An 18,498-nucleotide genomic window follows, 5' to 3' on the forward strand; every position below is an offset into this window, starting at 1 on the left:
CATACACTCATCCCTTGGGCACTCCATGTTCCGGTCATAACCCAGTGTATGCTTGCCAGATTTTACCCTTTCAGGCAGAAGGTAAGCCATGCTCTGTTTCAGCCACAGTCAAGTGTTTTCCTAACTGTCCTTTAAGATGTTCTACTTGATCTTTCTTTTTGTTTTTTTTTCCTGAGAGTCTCTCAAAATTCTGGTGTGGGATTCTGTTTCTCTTCTGGTGGACTCCTCATGCCAATCAAAAAATACATCCCACTGAAATTGGGGTACCTTAGGTCCTCTGGACTCCAAGACACTCCTTAAAACTTAATCCCTTCAATGCAATCAACTGTGTTTTTTCACCCTCAAGGTAAGTATCCCGAACCAGAGGCTGAAGGGAAGGAGACAAGACACACGAAGGGTCCTTCCTGGTCACAACATCTGGCGTGAGCCCACCATGCTGGCTGAGGTCGGGGTCGTTAGCAGCAGTACCAAAGGAGGCTCAGACTAGAATCAAAGACAGAGAAGGGTTAATGGGGTCTGTCACACCACCTGAGTCTTTAACTCCAGGGGTAATTTCTTTTGCAGCTGAGAGATGTCCCAAGAGTCTGTCCCTAAGTGGTGCAGGTCTCAATGCCCAGCTCTGAAGGACCACTGTTCATACAGGTTCATTCACACGGTAACTTCAACATGAACCTTTCCTGACCCACCTCTCCTAAGGACTTCATCAATTTGCAATCATTCTTCCCTCTTTTAGCCAGGTAAAGAGTGGAAATCTGGACTGACCTGTATTAAAAGCTGGGATTCAGCAGCCCCCGCACGCCGGTGGAGCCTACAGATGACCCTTGGGTGAAGCCCCAGCAGGGATTTCAAAAGGTCCTGTACCTTTCCAAGCAGCGCTGGGGGTTCAGCAGGGAGCAGCCCGTGCTCCCCACCAGTGAAGCAGGACGTGTGAATCCCAGTCATGGCACCACATGCTGTCACAGAAATAACCCGAATTGCAATTTGGCTCAGGTCAGAGCAGAAGCAGTTTATTGCTATGGCTATAGGGGAGGACAGGGAGCAGCGGAGTGACAGCCTCTGCTGATGCGAACTCTGTCCCTGTAGAGCAGGTACACGGTGTACACATACCTGGAGACGCTGTGCCACAGGCAGGGAAGAGGACCCAAGTCTTATGTACCTGTTACAAGCACAAGGCCACAGAACCGCTCAAGGCTGCTCTGGGTTCAGTGCAAGAACCAATTTTGCTTTCTTCAGTGCAAGAACTAATTCCTTGTGAAGGTTTCACCACGATTATTGTTTCAGGAGACAGGGCGAGAGTTCAGCCAAGAGGCCCGCTCAGGCTGTGCTTAGTGTCTCTACTTCCACACCACGGAGCCCAAGAGGCCGAGGCAGAGGGCAGATACCCCCGGCTCCTCTCTTCCCTTGCTGTAGCCTGAGCCCAAGCACAGGACAACAGGCGGCCCTCCTCCCATAGCGGGTACAACACATGGAGAACCAGGATCAGCAGCAAGCAACAAGCTGGGGAATAATTCAAAGCCTCCAGGCATCCCTGTTCCATCCCTGTGAAAAGTCTGGTCTGCAAGACTCAGCATATGGTTTACCATGAGAAGGACCTTCAAAAGGCAGTGTCACTTTTTGTCTCTTTTGCCATGACGTCAGGTTAGAAGAACTTGTCTGTATGTCACATGCACCGGTCTCTGTCAACAAAGCCTGACCCAGAAAGTAAAAGGCAGCACTTCTCTTTTGTAAAGTCAGTTACATCAGAGGTCATCATTAGCTCACCATATTTAGTCTGATGCCAGGAGTTTTAGCCAAAACTGTTGTCAAGAATTTCCATTTATTTTTTATATTAATAAATTATAAGGGGATAATCGTGCCTAAAGGCAAAATTTGAATAGGAAACATTTTTCCTCTTACTATGCAGATGTTTTCTCTACTTGTTTCTGACCTCGCATCGGGAAGAAACATCCTCCTTCCTTGCTTTCCTTAACGTGGCAGTATTTTCCTCATATCCAAGGATCACCAGCGTTTTGCTGAAGCCAAGTCAGGACACCTGCAGGAGAAGCCTTGTTGTTTTAGTAGGAACGGTGAAAGGATAACAGTACCTGGAGGTCTTTAGAATAATTTTAGCTTCTAAAATTTTTAATATAAAAAAATATAAAGCTTTTTTCCTTCATTAAGCTCCCAGATAGAGCATTCTGATAAAGAAGCATTCTTGTAGCTGCCTTTATTTATTTATTTATTTATTTATTTTTAATTGACCAGTCAAACATTGCCAACTATCTTAAATTAACTATTTGGCATAGCAAGGAGAACCAGCCCTTAACTCTACTCAGTCTCACTTCAGGCTGTTCGAGGTCTGCCTCTGCTGAAACCATCATGAAAATGCCCATTTTGTGCTGACTGTGATATAAAAAAGTATGATTCTCATAATGAACGGTTTTCACATTAAGCTATGTGATAAACATCTTCAATTACTATAGTGCTATAAAGGTAAAAGGATTTGAGAGTAACTACTTGGAATATATAAAAGCCTTCAACATGGAAAGCCTGCTGTCTTTTTAAAACCTGCCAATTCATCTACCCTCTAGTGCTTTAGTACTACATCTTACACCCTTCTATGAATAAATGAAGACACAACAGAAACACGTTGAAATCTCTAAAGCCATGTAAAACCCGAAGGCATTAAAATTTATTAAATGATGCAATAACAACAGAATTCTTTATTTACAATAGCATTATTTAACATCAAATAAGCAAATAGCATCAGCAAAGCAATATTAACTTGCATAAATGTATTTAAAATTTCTCTGAATATATCTACCTTTGCATAAACTGCTCACACTAGAAATACAAACATCAATGCAGGTGAACAAAGTGATGTTCAGAGTCAACTCCGTTTTGAAAATAAATCACAACCTGAAACACTGTAAGCTTTCTCCTGAAGAACCATAGTTTATATATTGCTTAATTTTACCCTTGTATAATCTTTTCATATACACACATCTCAGATGCAACTTCATGATGAACTGTACAAATAAAACCCACAAATGACATAAAGGGAAAAAATTAAATGACAGTAAATGTTTGAAGAAATGTGTCCATCATCTCTATTGAACAACATAAAGATTAAGTGATGATGCACTTATTCCAAAATTGTACACAATTCACTATACAAATATAATACATCAGACAGCTATGTAGGAATATACAAGACTTAAAAACAGATCTAAGGCATTATGCTAGATTTTAGCATTTTGAGGTTCTTGCACATAGCTTTTACCTGTAGTAAGAAACTTAAAAGATTTTGTTTTAGTCTACAAAGAAACACCAGGGAGAAAATTCTAATTAAAATCAAAGCCACTACAGTAAATTTTCTTTTGTGCAGAGAATGCTTTTGCTCTTAGGCAGCATACTACCATACAAATACTAGAAAACTTTTAAATTCACACCAACAATTAATGGCTTAAGTTGCATTTCAAAACTGATTGTGTATCTTTGGGTTCTGCAAGTGGAGCTGTGCCACCCATTTCATCTGTTAAGCCCATATGAATTCCACTTTTAAACAAAGATTAAAAAATGTATTGTATAAACTGCAAAAACATTGCTTTTAATTAATACAGGCCCAAAGGGATACCGGTGTGGGACAATAGTTTAAAGATCGAGTACAAATTAATTCATTGTAGCAAAACAGCTCACTTCACTTTTTAAACTTACCACATTACATGAACACTTAAACAGGTCGTACGACCGTGTATATATGCTTATTTTTCACACTATGCGCCTTTCACATTTAGTAATGTAAGTAGAACACTGATTAATTGTTCTTTTAACAAAATCCAAGTACTTTCTCCGACAAATTTACTGTATACAGGATGAAAAATACTGATAATGAAGGGAATTGATTTGGCTTTTTTGTTTCTATAGTGATCAATATGATCAGAAGATTCCTTCACTCACTTTTCTCTTTCATTAGTTAAAAGACGATTAAAGTCACGATGAACCCAAACGGAGCTAAAGTGATAGGTACAATCTCCTTTCTTTCAAAATGGCAATGGTGATGAAGTATCATAATCACTACAGATGATAAGGGTTTGCAGGTCTGTCATGAAATAGGACAAATTTAAACTATTTTGTCCACTGTGAAAAAGAATAATCTATCTGCAGAGGTTACTGTTAAGAACTGAAATTTTAAAACTCATTTACACTTTGTGGTGCATGAAGTTAATTCCTTCAAATTAATACATTTCTTACATAAATATTTTTTTGTCAGATATATAATGCAAGTTTAACACAACTGTTGTAGTAACAAGGCTGTGGAGCTCAGGGCTGACAGTTATTTTGGTTTCCCATCAGCAAGTGAGGATGGCTCAGCCGACTAAATACTCTGAGTTCATTAACAGAATGGTGACAGCTGAAAAATGTTGCTTCTCCAGAACAGTGGCACTGCCCTCCTTAGGGGCAAACACAACTGTACATTTCCTGGGCTTTCATCAAAAGCCTTCTACAGAAACAGCCTATTTCGAACCACCTTTACCATATTTTCCTCAGCCTTAATATAGAATAGCGGCTATTTTATTTGAACTCCCACCTGAAAACCAAAACAAATTAAATGGCAGCAGAATAAACCTTCCACTCCAAAAGGCATGGCTGATGAGATATTATAAAATGCATTGCATTTTACATGACATCAAAAGATTTGTGTTCAGGTTAGAAAGTTTGTGGATTAGGGGTCAGTGGAAAGAAAACAGAGGTCAAACCCATCAATTTCTTAATATTTCAAGTCCTCAGAAATTGATGTCAGTTTAGTAAAAGATTATTCCAACCACAGTGGGCAAGAAAAAAAACCACCCCCTAACAGTGGCCTGCTTAGTAACAGTTAGTTTTTCTAAGATTTGTTACGAAAGGATATAAACATACAAAAATCAAGAATTGGTTCCTACAGTGGCTGCATATAATATAGTTTAGTTAAATGACATTATGAGCAGAATCACAAGGTTTAGAAAATGAGAAGTCTCAAGCCTACAAATTAGGTCTAATCAAGGCATTGTGATCCTTTACAAAACACTTTTCCAGGAGACACACACGGCTAAGAAGTTATCTAATTTAATACTGAAGTACCTCATTTGGAATCAACTTCACAACATGTATATCTCACAAAAATTATACAAGTAAAACACTTAAGTTTTCAACTTAAATTATTGCTTGTTTACATATAAACTGGATTTTAGGTACCTTACAAAACGTCCTTGTAGTCCACACTGCTTTAAAATAATCAGAAACACACAATAGTGGTGAAGTCTGTAGTGATATCTGCTATAGGTATTACAGGAATTGTTATTTTCCCAGCTAAGGGGATGGGAACCAGAAATTATCATGCTTTAAAGCAAGTATCTGGAGCTCTTTGATATTATGCACCAATTCTGTCACTACCATAATCAGTACATGCATTACCATGGAACTTTGCTGTTCAGCATTCAGTAACCGGCCGTCCAGATTGCTGGAAACACACCTAGGGAAATAAAGGGGTAACCTGTTTTTTTTATTCTACTAGAAAGAAGAGGAAGATGACAGAGGTCAGGAGAGCCAGGTAAAAAAATCAGGATTTGCTGATTGTTAGGAATTTAATTAAATAAGAATATAACCAACTTGTATTTTTGGATTCATGACTTGCATTATAAACATTACCACAAAACCCAACCGAAACGCCCTTTATAAACAGCCCTCTCACAGGGTAATTGTCATCTGTTTTACAACTTTAACCCCATTCAAAATTGGTCTGTATAGTTTTCTGCATCGGTTCATCTTCTCTGACTTGTTGTCAGTGGAAAGCGCTCGTTGGAGGTCTCTATATGTACCAGACGTTGCTTCTACACCCTCCTCCACGCCTCCTCTCCGCCCCAAAATGCAGGCCTTAGTCTAAAACACCAGTTTTCAGATGGAACTGAATCCTTTGCACCAGACTGAGTAAGCCAGGGAAAACAAAGCAAAAAAAAACCCCCAAGGTCTAGAACTAAACAGAAACAGAACAAGAGCATGGTTGTTTTTCCTTAAATACATACATTTAAATACATTCAATCTGACATGGTTTATGAAAACTGCCTGTCAACATTTACTTTGCAGGAGAGATCTAAGTTGCACTAAGGTGAATGCAGTGAACAGACTGAGCAACTGTCTGTACGCTAGCTTCAGACTGTCAAAGAAGAGGCTGCTCTTCGGCAACGACTGCCCGGCTCCCCTCGGGAAGGCAGGGCTGCGTCCTGTCGGCAGCAGGCAGCCGGCGCTGGCAGCTCAGCTGGGTCACAACAAACAGACGCAGCTCTTCAAACCAGTAAGGATGTGGGGCCGCAAGCCCAGTCAGCTGAAGAAAGGAGCAACCGAACCACTCTCAGGGTCAGCAATATTTCTGCAAAAAAAAGAGAAATTGGAGAAAAAGAAATGAATTCTTCCTTCCGCTATAGTGAAGATGGGTAGGCCAATGAGAGCTGGATGATGGACTGCAGCATCCACTGCCAACCATACATTGGTGTGTTACTTTAAACCTGAAATATAATTGGAATTTATAAAGCTAGACTATTCTTTGTGTACACGGATACAATTTACCTGAGATTTAATTCCAGTCATATCAGTGGGGGTTTAATTTCACTGCATTCTTAGGTCCTTAATTCATTCCAATTATCAAGGATATTGTAACAACTTGGGATCATCTACCTCTTGTAGACTCCAGCTAAAGGCATAGCAATATGGTTTAAGAGAAGACCCATTCCTGGAGTATGTGCAAAATCTCTCTGTGTTACTGCTGCGTCACCCTCAAAGGAAACAACTGCCTTGGTTCACTTTCCCCTCCAAGAATTACAATAAAAAAAGGGAATAGAGAAGTAAAAAAAGCTTCAGCTACTGATCCCTAGAGATGTTCTTTACTTCATACTTACTACCCTTGCAGTGTCTTTACACAAACAGCGTACAAGCTGGTTTTGGCCGAGTTGATTATTTTGTACTTTCTTATTTAAAAAAACCCTCAGGATGTGGTTTTCACAGTTGTTTTAAGACTGTCCCTTCCAGTGACTGCAATCTGTGCCTCTCTGCCTTCTTCCCCCTGCAAACTCCTTCTCCCATGGGGCGCTGTGGTCAGTCAGGTCAGAGAGCTGATCCAGGCAAAACCCATTTTTCTCCTCCCCTGGGGCTGCTTCCCACTCGTATCCCGTGGCTCCGGCAGCGGAGCAGCTCTTTTCTCGCAGCCTCCTGTCATGCACAAGCAAGGCCCCATTTACTCAGGGACAGCGCTGGCTGTAGGCAGCTTTCTCGCCGGTCCACGTGCATGCTGCTGGGCTGCCTTCTGGAAGCTGTCTACACCATGCTTTGCGCTTTACCATGCCTTCCTCTGCAATCACACAAGGCCTAGAAATGTACCTCTATTGTCAAATAAAGTCAGCGTCAGGAACCATCCCACGATTCAGGGAAGCAAGGCCCTGTTTTGTACACCTGCTGTTTATTCCCAGCCCAGCTGGTGCAGCTGGAGCTCCTCGGGGCTGACCAGCCACGAGCATGGTCCAGAGGCCAACATGGCAAGTCCTGCTCCTGCTCCTCCTCGCCTCATCACAGCACAGAGACACCACACTCACATCCCTCAAATCCTGACTAATATGGACAAGCTAAACTTTGGCTCTTCTCCCTGACATGAGAAGCAGGGCAGTTCAGCGACCCTGTTAGCGCTTTTTGATCGTAAAGTGGGAACAGAAGTGAAAATCCAAAGATGTCCTCATTTTTAGAGTGGACATGTAGCAAACAGTATCTCTACAGAGACGCTAAATAAATGCTTCCACTATACCAGTGACTTGAAAAAAATTCATGCACTGAAAAAGTTTTTTTTAAGAATTTAACAAAGATTTGAGTCACAGGGTGATAAAATACATAAAGGAGGGAGTAAGATAAAGAAGGCACAAGTGTACCTCTAGAAAAACATTCCTCCACTCCTTTTTATTTAGATTTAAACAAAGTAAACAGGACTTTAAAGAAATATGTCAAAATATTATTTCCAGGCTGATAGTGAATGGGGGAAAAATTGCTCAGAATAACTTCCATGGCTGATATACGTAACTTCAAAGTAGAGAAGTAATCTGAACACCCCAAAGATAATTGACTATAAGAGTCCAGCTATAGTGTACTAAGTGAAACTGGACATCCCTCAGCTACAAACAGTATTCTTCAGACATTTACTTTTAAATAGGAGCAGGTTCAAAATTTTCTTTTACCGTGTGAAATAAGTTAATACAAATTTGTTCCAATAATGGCAAAAAAATGTATTAAGCTGTTCCTGTTGCAACTGTCTTCAGCTCTACAAGTGAAGGGTACTTTGTGCCTTGAAATCGAGACAGAAAATTCTCTGTCCTCTAGTTACTTTAAAAACAGCTTCTCTGTTAGACTTTAGTATCATCCTTGCAAGTCCTAAGCTGTAGAACGTTTATCCTTAACATGTTAGTGAAACAGTATTAAGCAAACAAATTAAAACAGTAAATGTAGTAGAGACCTGACATCCATAGCTGTACAGATTTCAGCAACAGCCTGTTACTTCCTGGTTACTCGACTCTGAACAGAACCAATCCCTTTAAATGATAGAGCTGTTGAGATCGATTTTATGAAACATTGAAGAAACCCTTAAGTTTGTCAGATGAGTTTCTCATTTGTCAGATGAGTTTCTCAGCTTTCACACGTTAAAGCCACAACTGCCAAGGGATGAAGCACGTTTACCTTCTCCTCAGCTTTCTAGTGACACAGCTTGTGCTCTAAAACAGGAAGTTACATAGGAGTAGTTTATAGCACAGACACATGAAAATAGTAGCTACTTAACCTCTATTACGGTTCAAAGTTCAGTAAAAGGTATTTATAGTGCATATAAACCATCTACATTTTCCTTGACAGTCAGAGCTACATTAGTAGAACAAAAGTAAAATCACAGAGTGCGGGCCGCTGTACCCTTACAAAATAATCCAGGAGGTTTAAGAAGTTGCTTTTCTGCAGGTGAGACAGAACTGCTCTCCATGCACAGCCCCTGTCTGTCTCACTGTTGTGGCACCGACCCCATTATTTTAATTTTAAACCCCTCAGACTCCCTTGCCCAAAGTCCTGCCATTCGTTTCCTTCCACCTGCACCCTCTTCCCTGACTCGTCTCTACCCTCTCTCGTACGTCTCCGGACCTCTTCCGTCACACCCGCTCTCTCTTCCGTCTCTAAAGCAGAACATATTGCATCTTTTCTATTAGTCGTCAAAGCGACCATGAGATGGCTGCAGAAAAGCCTCCCTCAACGCACAGACCCTCCGCTCCTGGAGACAGACGCTTGTCTTTTCATACGAGCCACAAAGGTGTGAAAAGAACTGGCCTGCAGGAAGTTTTAAACACACCTGTGTGCAAAAAAACCCCAAACCCCGAGGGGATACAATGAAAGGCAGGTAGGGTTACGTCTTCCTCCGTACTTCCACACTCTTCGTTTTCGTTAATCTCGACACGTTTGCAGTCAAATTGTCTTAGTTTTCCCTATTATCCAAACTCTTTTCTCTAGCAGTGGAAAACTTTAAGTTTTGCTACTGGATTCGGCACAGGAGGAAAACCTGTGTACTTAATTCCTCCTTTCCGACTTCAGCACCACGCGCCAGGAGAAGAAGGAGAAGAAGGAGAAGAAGGAGAAGAAGGAGAAGAAGGAGAAGAAGGAGAAGAAGGAGAAGAAGGAGAAGAAGGAGCCGAAGCCGGGCCGCAACGACGGCGGCGCAGGGGCCGGCCCTCCCGCGACTCCTCCCGGCCGAGCACCGGGGCAGAGGGTCTCCCGAGCCTGCCCCCCCCGCCCCGCCCCGCCCCGCCCTCCCGAGCGGGCCCGCCCGCCGGCGGAGGCGCGGCGCGGGCAGAGGCGAGAGCGGCGGGCGGGGCCAGCGGCGGCCGCTAGGTGGCGCTTCCCCCGCGCCGCTCTTCTCAGAAGCGGCGCTGCGCAGAAAGTGATAAATTAAATAATTCATGAGATTTTGGCCCCAAGTATAATGCAATTGAGAAGCGGAAAAACACTTAGGCAGGACGAAACGTGAAATGGGTTAGGCGGGCAGCAGTGCAAATACAAATCGACGGTAAGTCTGTCCCATCATCAGCAAACAGTTGTGTAATTGCTCTGTAAAAAGCAAATACAGCTGTACATAACTCTGCTGAACGTGACTTCGTTAATTCAGTATAACGTAATGTATTCTGTTAATGTAAACGTATCCAGTATTACTCACTTCAGTAATGCCAGTGGGATCTAAACAAGGAACTTAATATAGGTGTCACCAAAAGCGGAATTAAAAAAATTAATTGCAAAAAACTTAATTACTATTACCCTGGGTACTTTTAACTTTGTAAGTAAAAAGATACCGTATCCGATCTAGACCACAGTACATTCACAGTTCCCTTGCCTTTGTATGCCTCTGTATGCCATTTCTTACCCGTGTTGCATCTCCGTCCTGCTTTATCATATCCATTCCAGGCAGCTGGTTTGGAAAAAGATTGCCTCCCCTCATAGCAGGATCATTAACCTATTGGTAACAAGGTATTAAGGAGAATGAATTAAAAAATACATTAGGAAGAGGGCTCAGAATTAACAAGAAGCGTTATAAACCACTACGCTACTTGCATATACCAACATCCACTTTTGAGATGATGTTGCAGTCGGGGAAGTGACCACGTAGCTGAGCACCCTTCTTGCGCTGCATGTGTTTGACTCGTGCTATTCTGCTTCCTGGTCAACAACAAAGACTTCATTCCTGATGCTATGACCCTCGTGCATATTTTACAAAGCAGGCTCCATAAATTAGGTCAGTATTATTTGAAGAGGACAGGCTTGCTATGCAAGTCCTGAAAACAGAAACGCGTAACTACTTTCCTAACCTCAGTAACACACAGCTTTTCTGCTTGCAAACCACCACACAATTTTTTCAAAGCCTGATGAGATAACACGCAGGCTGAATTATACTGACTACTGACTTAGTTTTAATGACACTTATTTTTCTGTTTGTAAGCAATGGGAGAAAGATAGCATTAAATGGGAAAACGTGCAGCGGCATGCCTTCCTAAAGCAATGCTCTCAACAATTTTCTGAACACAGCCACGGGAAAGTATCGAAGCTGTGTATTTCTGCACAGCCAAAGGGTCTGTCATGCTTAGTTATGTGGAAAGAGTGGCTTGCCAAATTTACAGCATTGCTTTCTTAATCAAAGGATTAATCTCACCGTGTAGGAACTGGTATAAAATACAAAACACAGCCCTTCAGCAAGGTTCCGAAACATTAGAAAATCCAGCTTTCCTTAGAAGTTTTACAGGGAGAGAAACCTCTTCCTCTGGAGTCTTTTGTTGACTCGGTTCTCTCTGTTACTTCCCTCAGACTAGATGGATGTGATAATAGTGAAGATATGCCCCTCCAGATTTTGCTGGAAGGCAAAAGATGTTTTTCTGTGTCACCTGCCCTTTAGGAGACTCGTGTTGCCAAGGAGAGGAGATTCTGCCACGGCACTACCTCACTTCAGCTATGGCAACCTGCTGCAGGAAGGGGGGAAGACTGTCTTGAATTTATGATACTGAACTCTTCTCATTTCAGGTCTTCCTGACTGTTGTTTCTGTTGCTATTCACCAATTTTACAAAATGTCACAAAGCTAAATGCAATCACATGCAATCACCTGAAGAGGTGGTTTCAAATGCTGCCAGAGAGACAAGACTGCGGTTCAATAGGAAAGGTTAAAAAAATATTTTTGCCATAGGAAGTTCGAATCTGAAGAAATCGATTAAGTGGTGGGAGCCTCCTAGTGATGCTTTTTGCTTCTTAATACAAACAGGCAGATTTTTAACCCTGAATGTGAAAATTTAAATCAGAAGGGAAGAGAAACACACTGTTTTGTTTGGAAAGAAAGAAAGTAGACAGCTTTGCAGCTTTATCTACGTGCATTTGACTGAGCAACAGAATCCATGTTTGAAAAGTGTTTTCTGCTATTGATCAACATTCATCAGAATGCACAGCACAAACGCCTTTTCTGTTTGTTCAGTAGACAAAGGAAGGAAAGAAAAAAGCAGAAATAAAAAAATTGTATACTGAATCAAGAGCAGCTTTGGAACAAAAAGATGACTGCATGATTTGCATCATGGCAGTTAGGACAGGTATGGAAAAGGGAGATGGTTCCAGGCTGCATGCCACAAAAGCAGCAAAGGCATCAGTGAATTTCCTATCACAGAATCTCTTTGCCAGTGATGATGCAAGAATCCTGACTGGCACGGTATCAGATAAAAAAAAAATCTACCATTTTGTTATTTGAATACATTTGCTTCAGAAGTCCTTGAAATGAAACACCCCACAATTCACACATCAACTTTTCTGACTGCAATAACAATTCAATCAGAAAAAGTACGGAGAAGGACAAAGAAATGGAAGAGTTTTTATAATTTTCTGTAGACAGGTCAAGTGGTGTTATCAAATATGGTATCTGACTAAAACAAGACAGAAGATGTTTTACAATTCCTTTGCAATTAAGCACTTTAATACAGCCTCCTGCTAATAAGGCAAAATTATATACAAGGTGTCTTTCCTACCACTCCAGAGCTCCTTTCATCTAGCACACTGAACAAAATCAAAATACCGTTTCAAGATAACTCTTTGCAGATGCCATGATAACTTTGGCCTGGGGAGTACTGCCCTGTGCAGATTAATAAACATCAGCTCTGAGTGGACATCTAGATAGGGGTTTATTTCATATACTGAAAAGCCTCTACTCTTGCATAGGTTTCAAATTGCTTCTCCGATAGCTCAGTAAATAACATGGATCCATGATGCAAAACAAGCAACAGCCAAAACATGGCAACAGTCCACTGTGCAAACAGGAAAATGAGGACAAGGACACAGTAAGTTGTATGAATGGTGACTTTCTTGATGTCTGGGGAAGCTGTTTTGGACAGAAGGAACCTGCAGACCTGGCAGCTAGCGTTTCAGCATTCCTGGTAGCAGCCTCCTAGAAGACACACTAGTAAGAGCAGCCTGAAAAGCTTTAATGTAATTATCAGGGAGTAGATGATAATGAAATAAGGTCTGATCCCTCAAGTACATAAAAGAGTCTCTAAACATCATAGATAGCAAGGCCTTTTGGGCATAATCTTATTTTTTTACTTGGTGATGCTGGGAGCCTAGGTAGTAAACAAGAGAAGCTGGAGATACACCAGTATGAGCAGATAAACACCGAACTTCGTATTTCTGAGCTCTGGATATGTATGATACAGTATAGTGCCACAAAGTGACAGGAGACAGACCCAAACAAGCCTGTTCGGTACTAAAGGTAAAATACCTACTTCTCAGCAGTTAAATAAGCCCAGGCACAGCTTTTTACTAACAGGTAATACATATTACTTCCAAACCCACCCAAAAACATGTGAAGTGTTAAGTTTTTTTCCAAAGCTGGAACACATTCGTAGCATAACCACTGTTATTCACTGTGGTTAGAAAGAGATGAGCATGTGAAGTTAAAATTATGCATTATGGAACAAAAAATGGCATTGAATAAGTAAGTAGAAGTGTAGGTGATAGTATTAAAACCAAACCAAACCAAAACAAAAGAATGAATGAAATGGCAACAGTCAGCAGAATTAAAGACAATGTAGTCATTTTGAAAACCACCAGTTACAAGAAAAAGTTCAGTACAGCCTAGGTCAATTGCTAAATAAAGATGCCAAATTGTACAATGCTATGCCCTGAAAACAGAAAAAAAAATGAATCAATTTTAGTATTCAAATATACATTTTTATTTATTCGTGTCTCTCAGAAAAGAAAATGTGAAGCAGCACAGCAAACATTCCTGAGGACTAAAAAGTACTGTCTTGTGGCCCAGAAATGGCCCTCAGCTGTCAATTGGCCACCTCTGACCTAGATGAAACATAAAACATTTGCTTGCAGAGTTTGCAGATGACACAGTGCTGGCGTGGTAAATCAGGAGGAAAACAGGTTACTGTTACAGAACGAGCCACAGCACTTTGGTTAAACAGACTCAATCCAAGAAACGCAATTTGATGTAGACTAGAGGAAGGCAATACATTTGGGAACAAAGAATGCAGGTTTCATCTATGTAGAATGTGCTGAGGAGGATTTGGGGATCATGGTAAGGGTTTCAGTATGTGGTCTCCAGTGCAACTTTGTCACCAACAGAGCCAAGGCAACCCATGGATTGAAAGAGAAATTACAAGCAGAACTTGACTCTACACAGGTTTGATGCAGTCACTGTTAAATCACCATCTCCTGTTACTCTGTTCCTACTTCTAGAAGAAGGTTACAACAATGGAGTTTAAAGTAGATCCACAAAAGGGACTGATGGGCTGAAAAACAAATGTTGAGATGGGTAAAGAATCTTAGCCTGTTCAGCTTATTGGAAGTTAGATAAATGCTATCTTGAAACAATATCTTGTAGTCTAACAGGAAGGAAAAGCAGTGCGACCACTGTGCCAGTGGAAAGAGTAGTCTGCATGGAAATCTTTGAAATAAACTCAGATTTCTTTCTATAATGCATGTTTCTCAACTCAGGTTTCTGGGAAAATTATGTAGCATGGGCATTCTGAGAAATCAGACTGGGCTGTCACCTTCAAATCCCCACTCTTTTCTTTTTTGGTTTTACTATTCTTTTACTACATTAAATGTGTGCAACAGTATGCACTTGGGAACTAATAATAATAAAAAACTTGCTATAATTGGGCTTAGCAACTGGGAATATCAGAGAAGGTGACAGATCTGGGAGTATCAAAATTACTTCAGGTCACCAGTATGTGGCAGCTGTAAAAGACAAATGTGATCTGGGGCTATATCTGTCAGAGTATTCCAAGAGAAATGGGGAAGAACTAGTGTTATGCACATGGCTCTGGTGCTTAGGAAATACTGATTCAAACTGTAACAGGTGCAGAAAAGGAAAGGGAATTTAAAGCCTACAAGAAGAGACTGAAACACTGTTCCTTGTTTAACTTCAATCCCAAAACAACAAAAAACCATGTTGAATGAATGGCTCTTTCTAAAATACAAGAAGTAAAAAGAGCTATTTAAGCTAAAGGACAATATTGGAAAAGTAAATACTCTGTTATCAAATTTAGGCCAGAAAAGGGACATACATTAACAAGCCAATAACATAACCAGCTTTAAACAGGAATGTTATGGTCTCAGAAAAAAGGTTTACGATATTGTCCACCATAGTAGGAGATGCTGCCCGAAGACACAAGAGGTACTTTCCTGCCAATATTTCTAAGAAAAGTCCATAATTTCAAGTCTGTGTTTGAACAAAATGGGAGTTCAGCTCTGAAACAAACATATGAACCTGTTAATTAAGAGGACTCATTTGTCAAATACTTATTAATGTACTTGCAAGTTTAATTGCAGGTTGACAAACAGAAATGTTATTTTCCTTATTTCAGATACCCTAACTAGCAGTCTCAAATAAAATCGGGTGTGTAAACTTCCTCTCAGCAGAAAAGAACACATTACTTACCTATTGATTCAGCAAACTATTTTATACGCACCACATTACAAGAAGTGTGGATTTTGTGCTCATGAAGGTACCAGATTGATAGTTCTTGAAGCTTACTGCCTATTGTCTGCTACTACAAACACAGTGGCAGTAGAAGCATCTTCCACACACTGCCCACGCCAGCATCTTTCACTCTTATCTCTAGGAAACAGCCGCCTGCCATTCAGTCCTAGCCTCCCACTGATGAGAAAATTAGCAAGGACACTGGTGACCTGCAACTGTGCTACGGAAACTTACCTACTGAAAACAGGAGCTAGATCAGCACGCACTCTCCACGGAAGTCCAGGAACAATTACATGTGCTAGCTACAGCAGTGCTAGGCCAAAATAGGAAAACTAGATGCAAAAAGTGCTCTCTACCTCATCGGTCACCTTGGTTATCTGAGTGCAGAGCTAAAAACAAAGCCTTTTTAACATCATCATTTCTCAAGAAAACTAGTAAAAGAAACGTCATGGCTTACAGCAGTTACAGCCCAGTGAAGCGGACCTGAAAAACTACTGAAAGTCAAAGCAAATCCTCTAGCTGTCATCTCACATCCTTAAATTCTCACCTGCTCAGGACCCATGGAGGACAACCCTGATGTAGGCACAGAGGTCGCTGAGGTCATGCTGATCTGCCCTGTCATCTGGTTCATGTTGTTCATACCACTTGTGTTGGTTGCCATGGATACACTGATGTTCATGTTATTATTGTACATGCTGGTGCTTGCTTGCTGCCCAAAATGTGGTGGGGACTGTTGTGAAAACATGCTACAGCAAGGAATGGAAAAAGCAATGTGTCAGACTTAGAATGCTGAAGCCACTAAGAAACTACTCTCTTTTTAATATATCTTAAGCTAGAATTTGTATATACTGTCATTGATTCCAACTTCAAAGGAAAAACTAGTTTTCAGCTACATTAGTGTCAAAGAAATAGATTTTCAAAATTTAAGTTCCCATGTCTGTGCACAAAAATGCATGCCTTTGCGTGTGAAACTATGGCAAAGTACAAATCTGTTATGCGTGTGCAATAACAGCCAATTAGCTGTCTAAACGCGCTTTTCACTTATTTTAAATATGTTTGGGAAAGTAATTTTTGGAGGGAAAGGAAAACACCTTTTTCTCCCTCCAGTGTTAGCACAGCACAGGACTGTTGAGCTGAAATTCGATCTTGTCTAATAAGCTTTCTTTTCGCAAAAGAGGCTATTTGCACATATGAATACCAGATTTGCACATAAAATTATGGCAAGTGGGCTCACAAATATAGACATGCAATTGTGCAGAAATTTATTTACCAAATCTTAGCATCAGGTTTTGAAAATGTGGCACTATAAGAAACAACATAAAGTCTGAGACAATTACCCTCTATGTTCCTTTAAGGCCATTTCAGAATAACTTAAGGAGGGGTAACTGTGGAAGATCTCATCCCAGATTTTATTCAAAGTCAAGTGCTTTCTGGATAGTATCTTGCTTCCCATTATGTCAGAAGTCACATGAGAAACTTTTTTACATTTCCTAAAATGCACTTCACTGTTTACATATCAGTCTTTTCTACTCTTTGAGCATAATCAGTCAGTGAAGGAATTATTACTGACAATATGTCTGTTTAGAGGATCTGCATTGGACTGAAATACTGTGGAAGGGCTGCTGTGTGTCAGATGGCACGCAGTAACCACCTCAGTATCAATGGCTGACTTTTACCTCCCTGTGAAGCACTGCTCCCACAGCCGAGGAAATCTTTCAGGGTTAACACTCAACCTTGCACTTGGGTACGCCCTCAGCCTGTTGCTGCACACTGTGAGACTTGGTGGAGTGCAATGGCATTCTGGGCACAGGACCAAACTCGGAAAATCCCACCATTCTTTTCCTTCCAATTCCATGTCTTTTCAGGCCACCTAACCACATTTTTAAGTTGTTATCTGGATGGCTGAAACAGTACACTACAGATCATTGTGAATACTCAGTGGGTTGTGTAAATGCATTTGACATGTCTCTGCTGTAGAGCTGCAGTTTAGCAAGCCAACCATTAGTCTTATCGAGCTGCCCCTGATGCCGTTTCAGCAGAAGCCACAACTGCGGTAGCTATGCCTCCTGCAGATGCTTCGGGAAGACAGTGAGGAAGAGGCATGGACAAGGATGAGGATAAGGGATAAATCAGCTGCTTTAAGGGGAACTTTACCTGGATCAGCCTCATCACTGAATACTGGTGTGTTGGGTTTATTGAATCTTTGTCAACCAGCGGGAAAAAGATCTGTTGCTGGGCTGGGATAGTAAGAGCAGCCTGAGAACTTCAGGATGACAAGAGTGCTGTGCTAGAGACAACTGTGTGCACCCCAGTGTCAAGTGATACAGGCAGTACACCAACATGATAGCTCCTCCTGTCTTCCACTGAAAAGCACAGATCATTGCCATCTGGAAGCTCGTTGCTGCCTACTGACAGCACTCAATGTCCGACCCATTCAATGTGGACAGACTTGATTATTAGAGCTATACCGACTGGGGCATGGGCCTCAACTGAAAAGGTGACTGCATGCATGAGGCATGCTACAACGCTCTCAGAGAATGACAGTTATATGCTGACCGCCAGTATGTGCAAGCACTAATGGATAGAACCTGGTTGTACTCCATCCAGCATTTAAAGTGGGAGGTGATATCCAGTCACTGCAGTTCCAGAGCAGTAGGGAATGCATACGCTCCGGCTCAGCTGATCCAGCCATGTGGAAAGCAGTGTGGGAGCACAACATGAAAATCATACGCAGAAGAAATGCATCCACACAAATATTAGGGGCTAGAGTTCACTGTGCAGCAGAAGTGCTTCTTAAGGACACAGTGTTTTATCAGTCACCACAGACAAAGCAATGCATTGTATGGATGCAGGTCTTTAGCTATGAACTCACTTTGTCTTGTAGGAAGACAGAATTTAAACCAACTTGTCAAGCCAAATTGAAAAGAAATCTCTTTTAGGATAGATAGTTAACAACAAACAA

The 18,498-nt window shown here is 41.2% G+C and overlaps 1 protein-coding gene across 6 annotated transcripts in view; it reads right to left on the reverse strand.

Moving 5' to 3' along the window:
• Positions 1-2,629: 2,629 nt before the first annotated feature.
• The window catches only part of NCOA2 (nuclear receptor coactivator 2), a 198,918-nt gene continuing 183,049 nt past the window's right edge, over positions 2,630-18,498 (reverse strand). For all 6 annotated transcript variants that reach the window (XM_069779502.1, XM_069779504.1, XM_069779506.1 and 3 more), the window contains 3 exons: positions 16,084-16,282; positions 10,442-10,531; positions 2,630-6,385 (listed from right to left, as the gene is read on the reverse strand). In XM_069779502.1, the coding sequence (XP_069635603.1) occupies positions 6,374-6,385; positions 10,442-10,531; positions 16,084-16,282 (301 nt within the window). In that variant the 3' untranslated portion in view covers positions 2,630-6,373. The remainder of the gene's footprint in view (positions 6,386-10,441; positions 10,532-16,083; positions 16,283-18,498) is intronic.

Source organism: Haliaeetus albicilla, chromosome 3 (assembly GCF_947461875.1).
Source record: "Haliaeetus albicilla chromosome 3, bHalAlb1.1, whole genome shotgun sequence".
Classification (NCBI taxonomy): Eukaryota; Metazoa; Chordata; class Aves; order Accipitriformes; family Accipitridae; genus Haliaeetus; species Haliaeetus albicilla.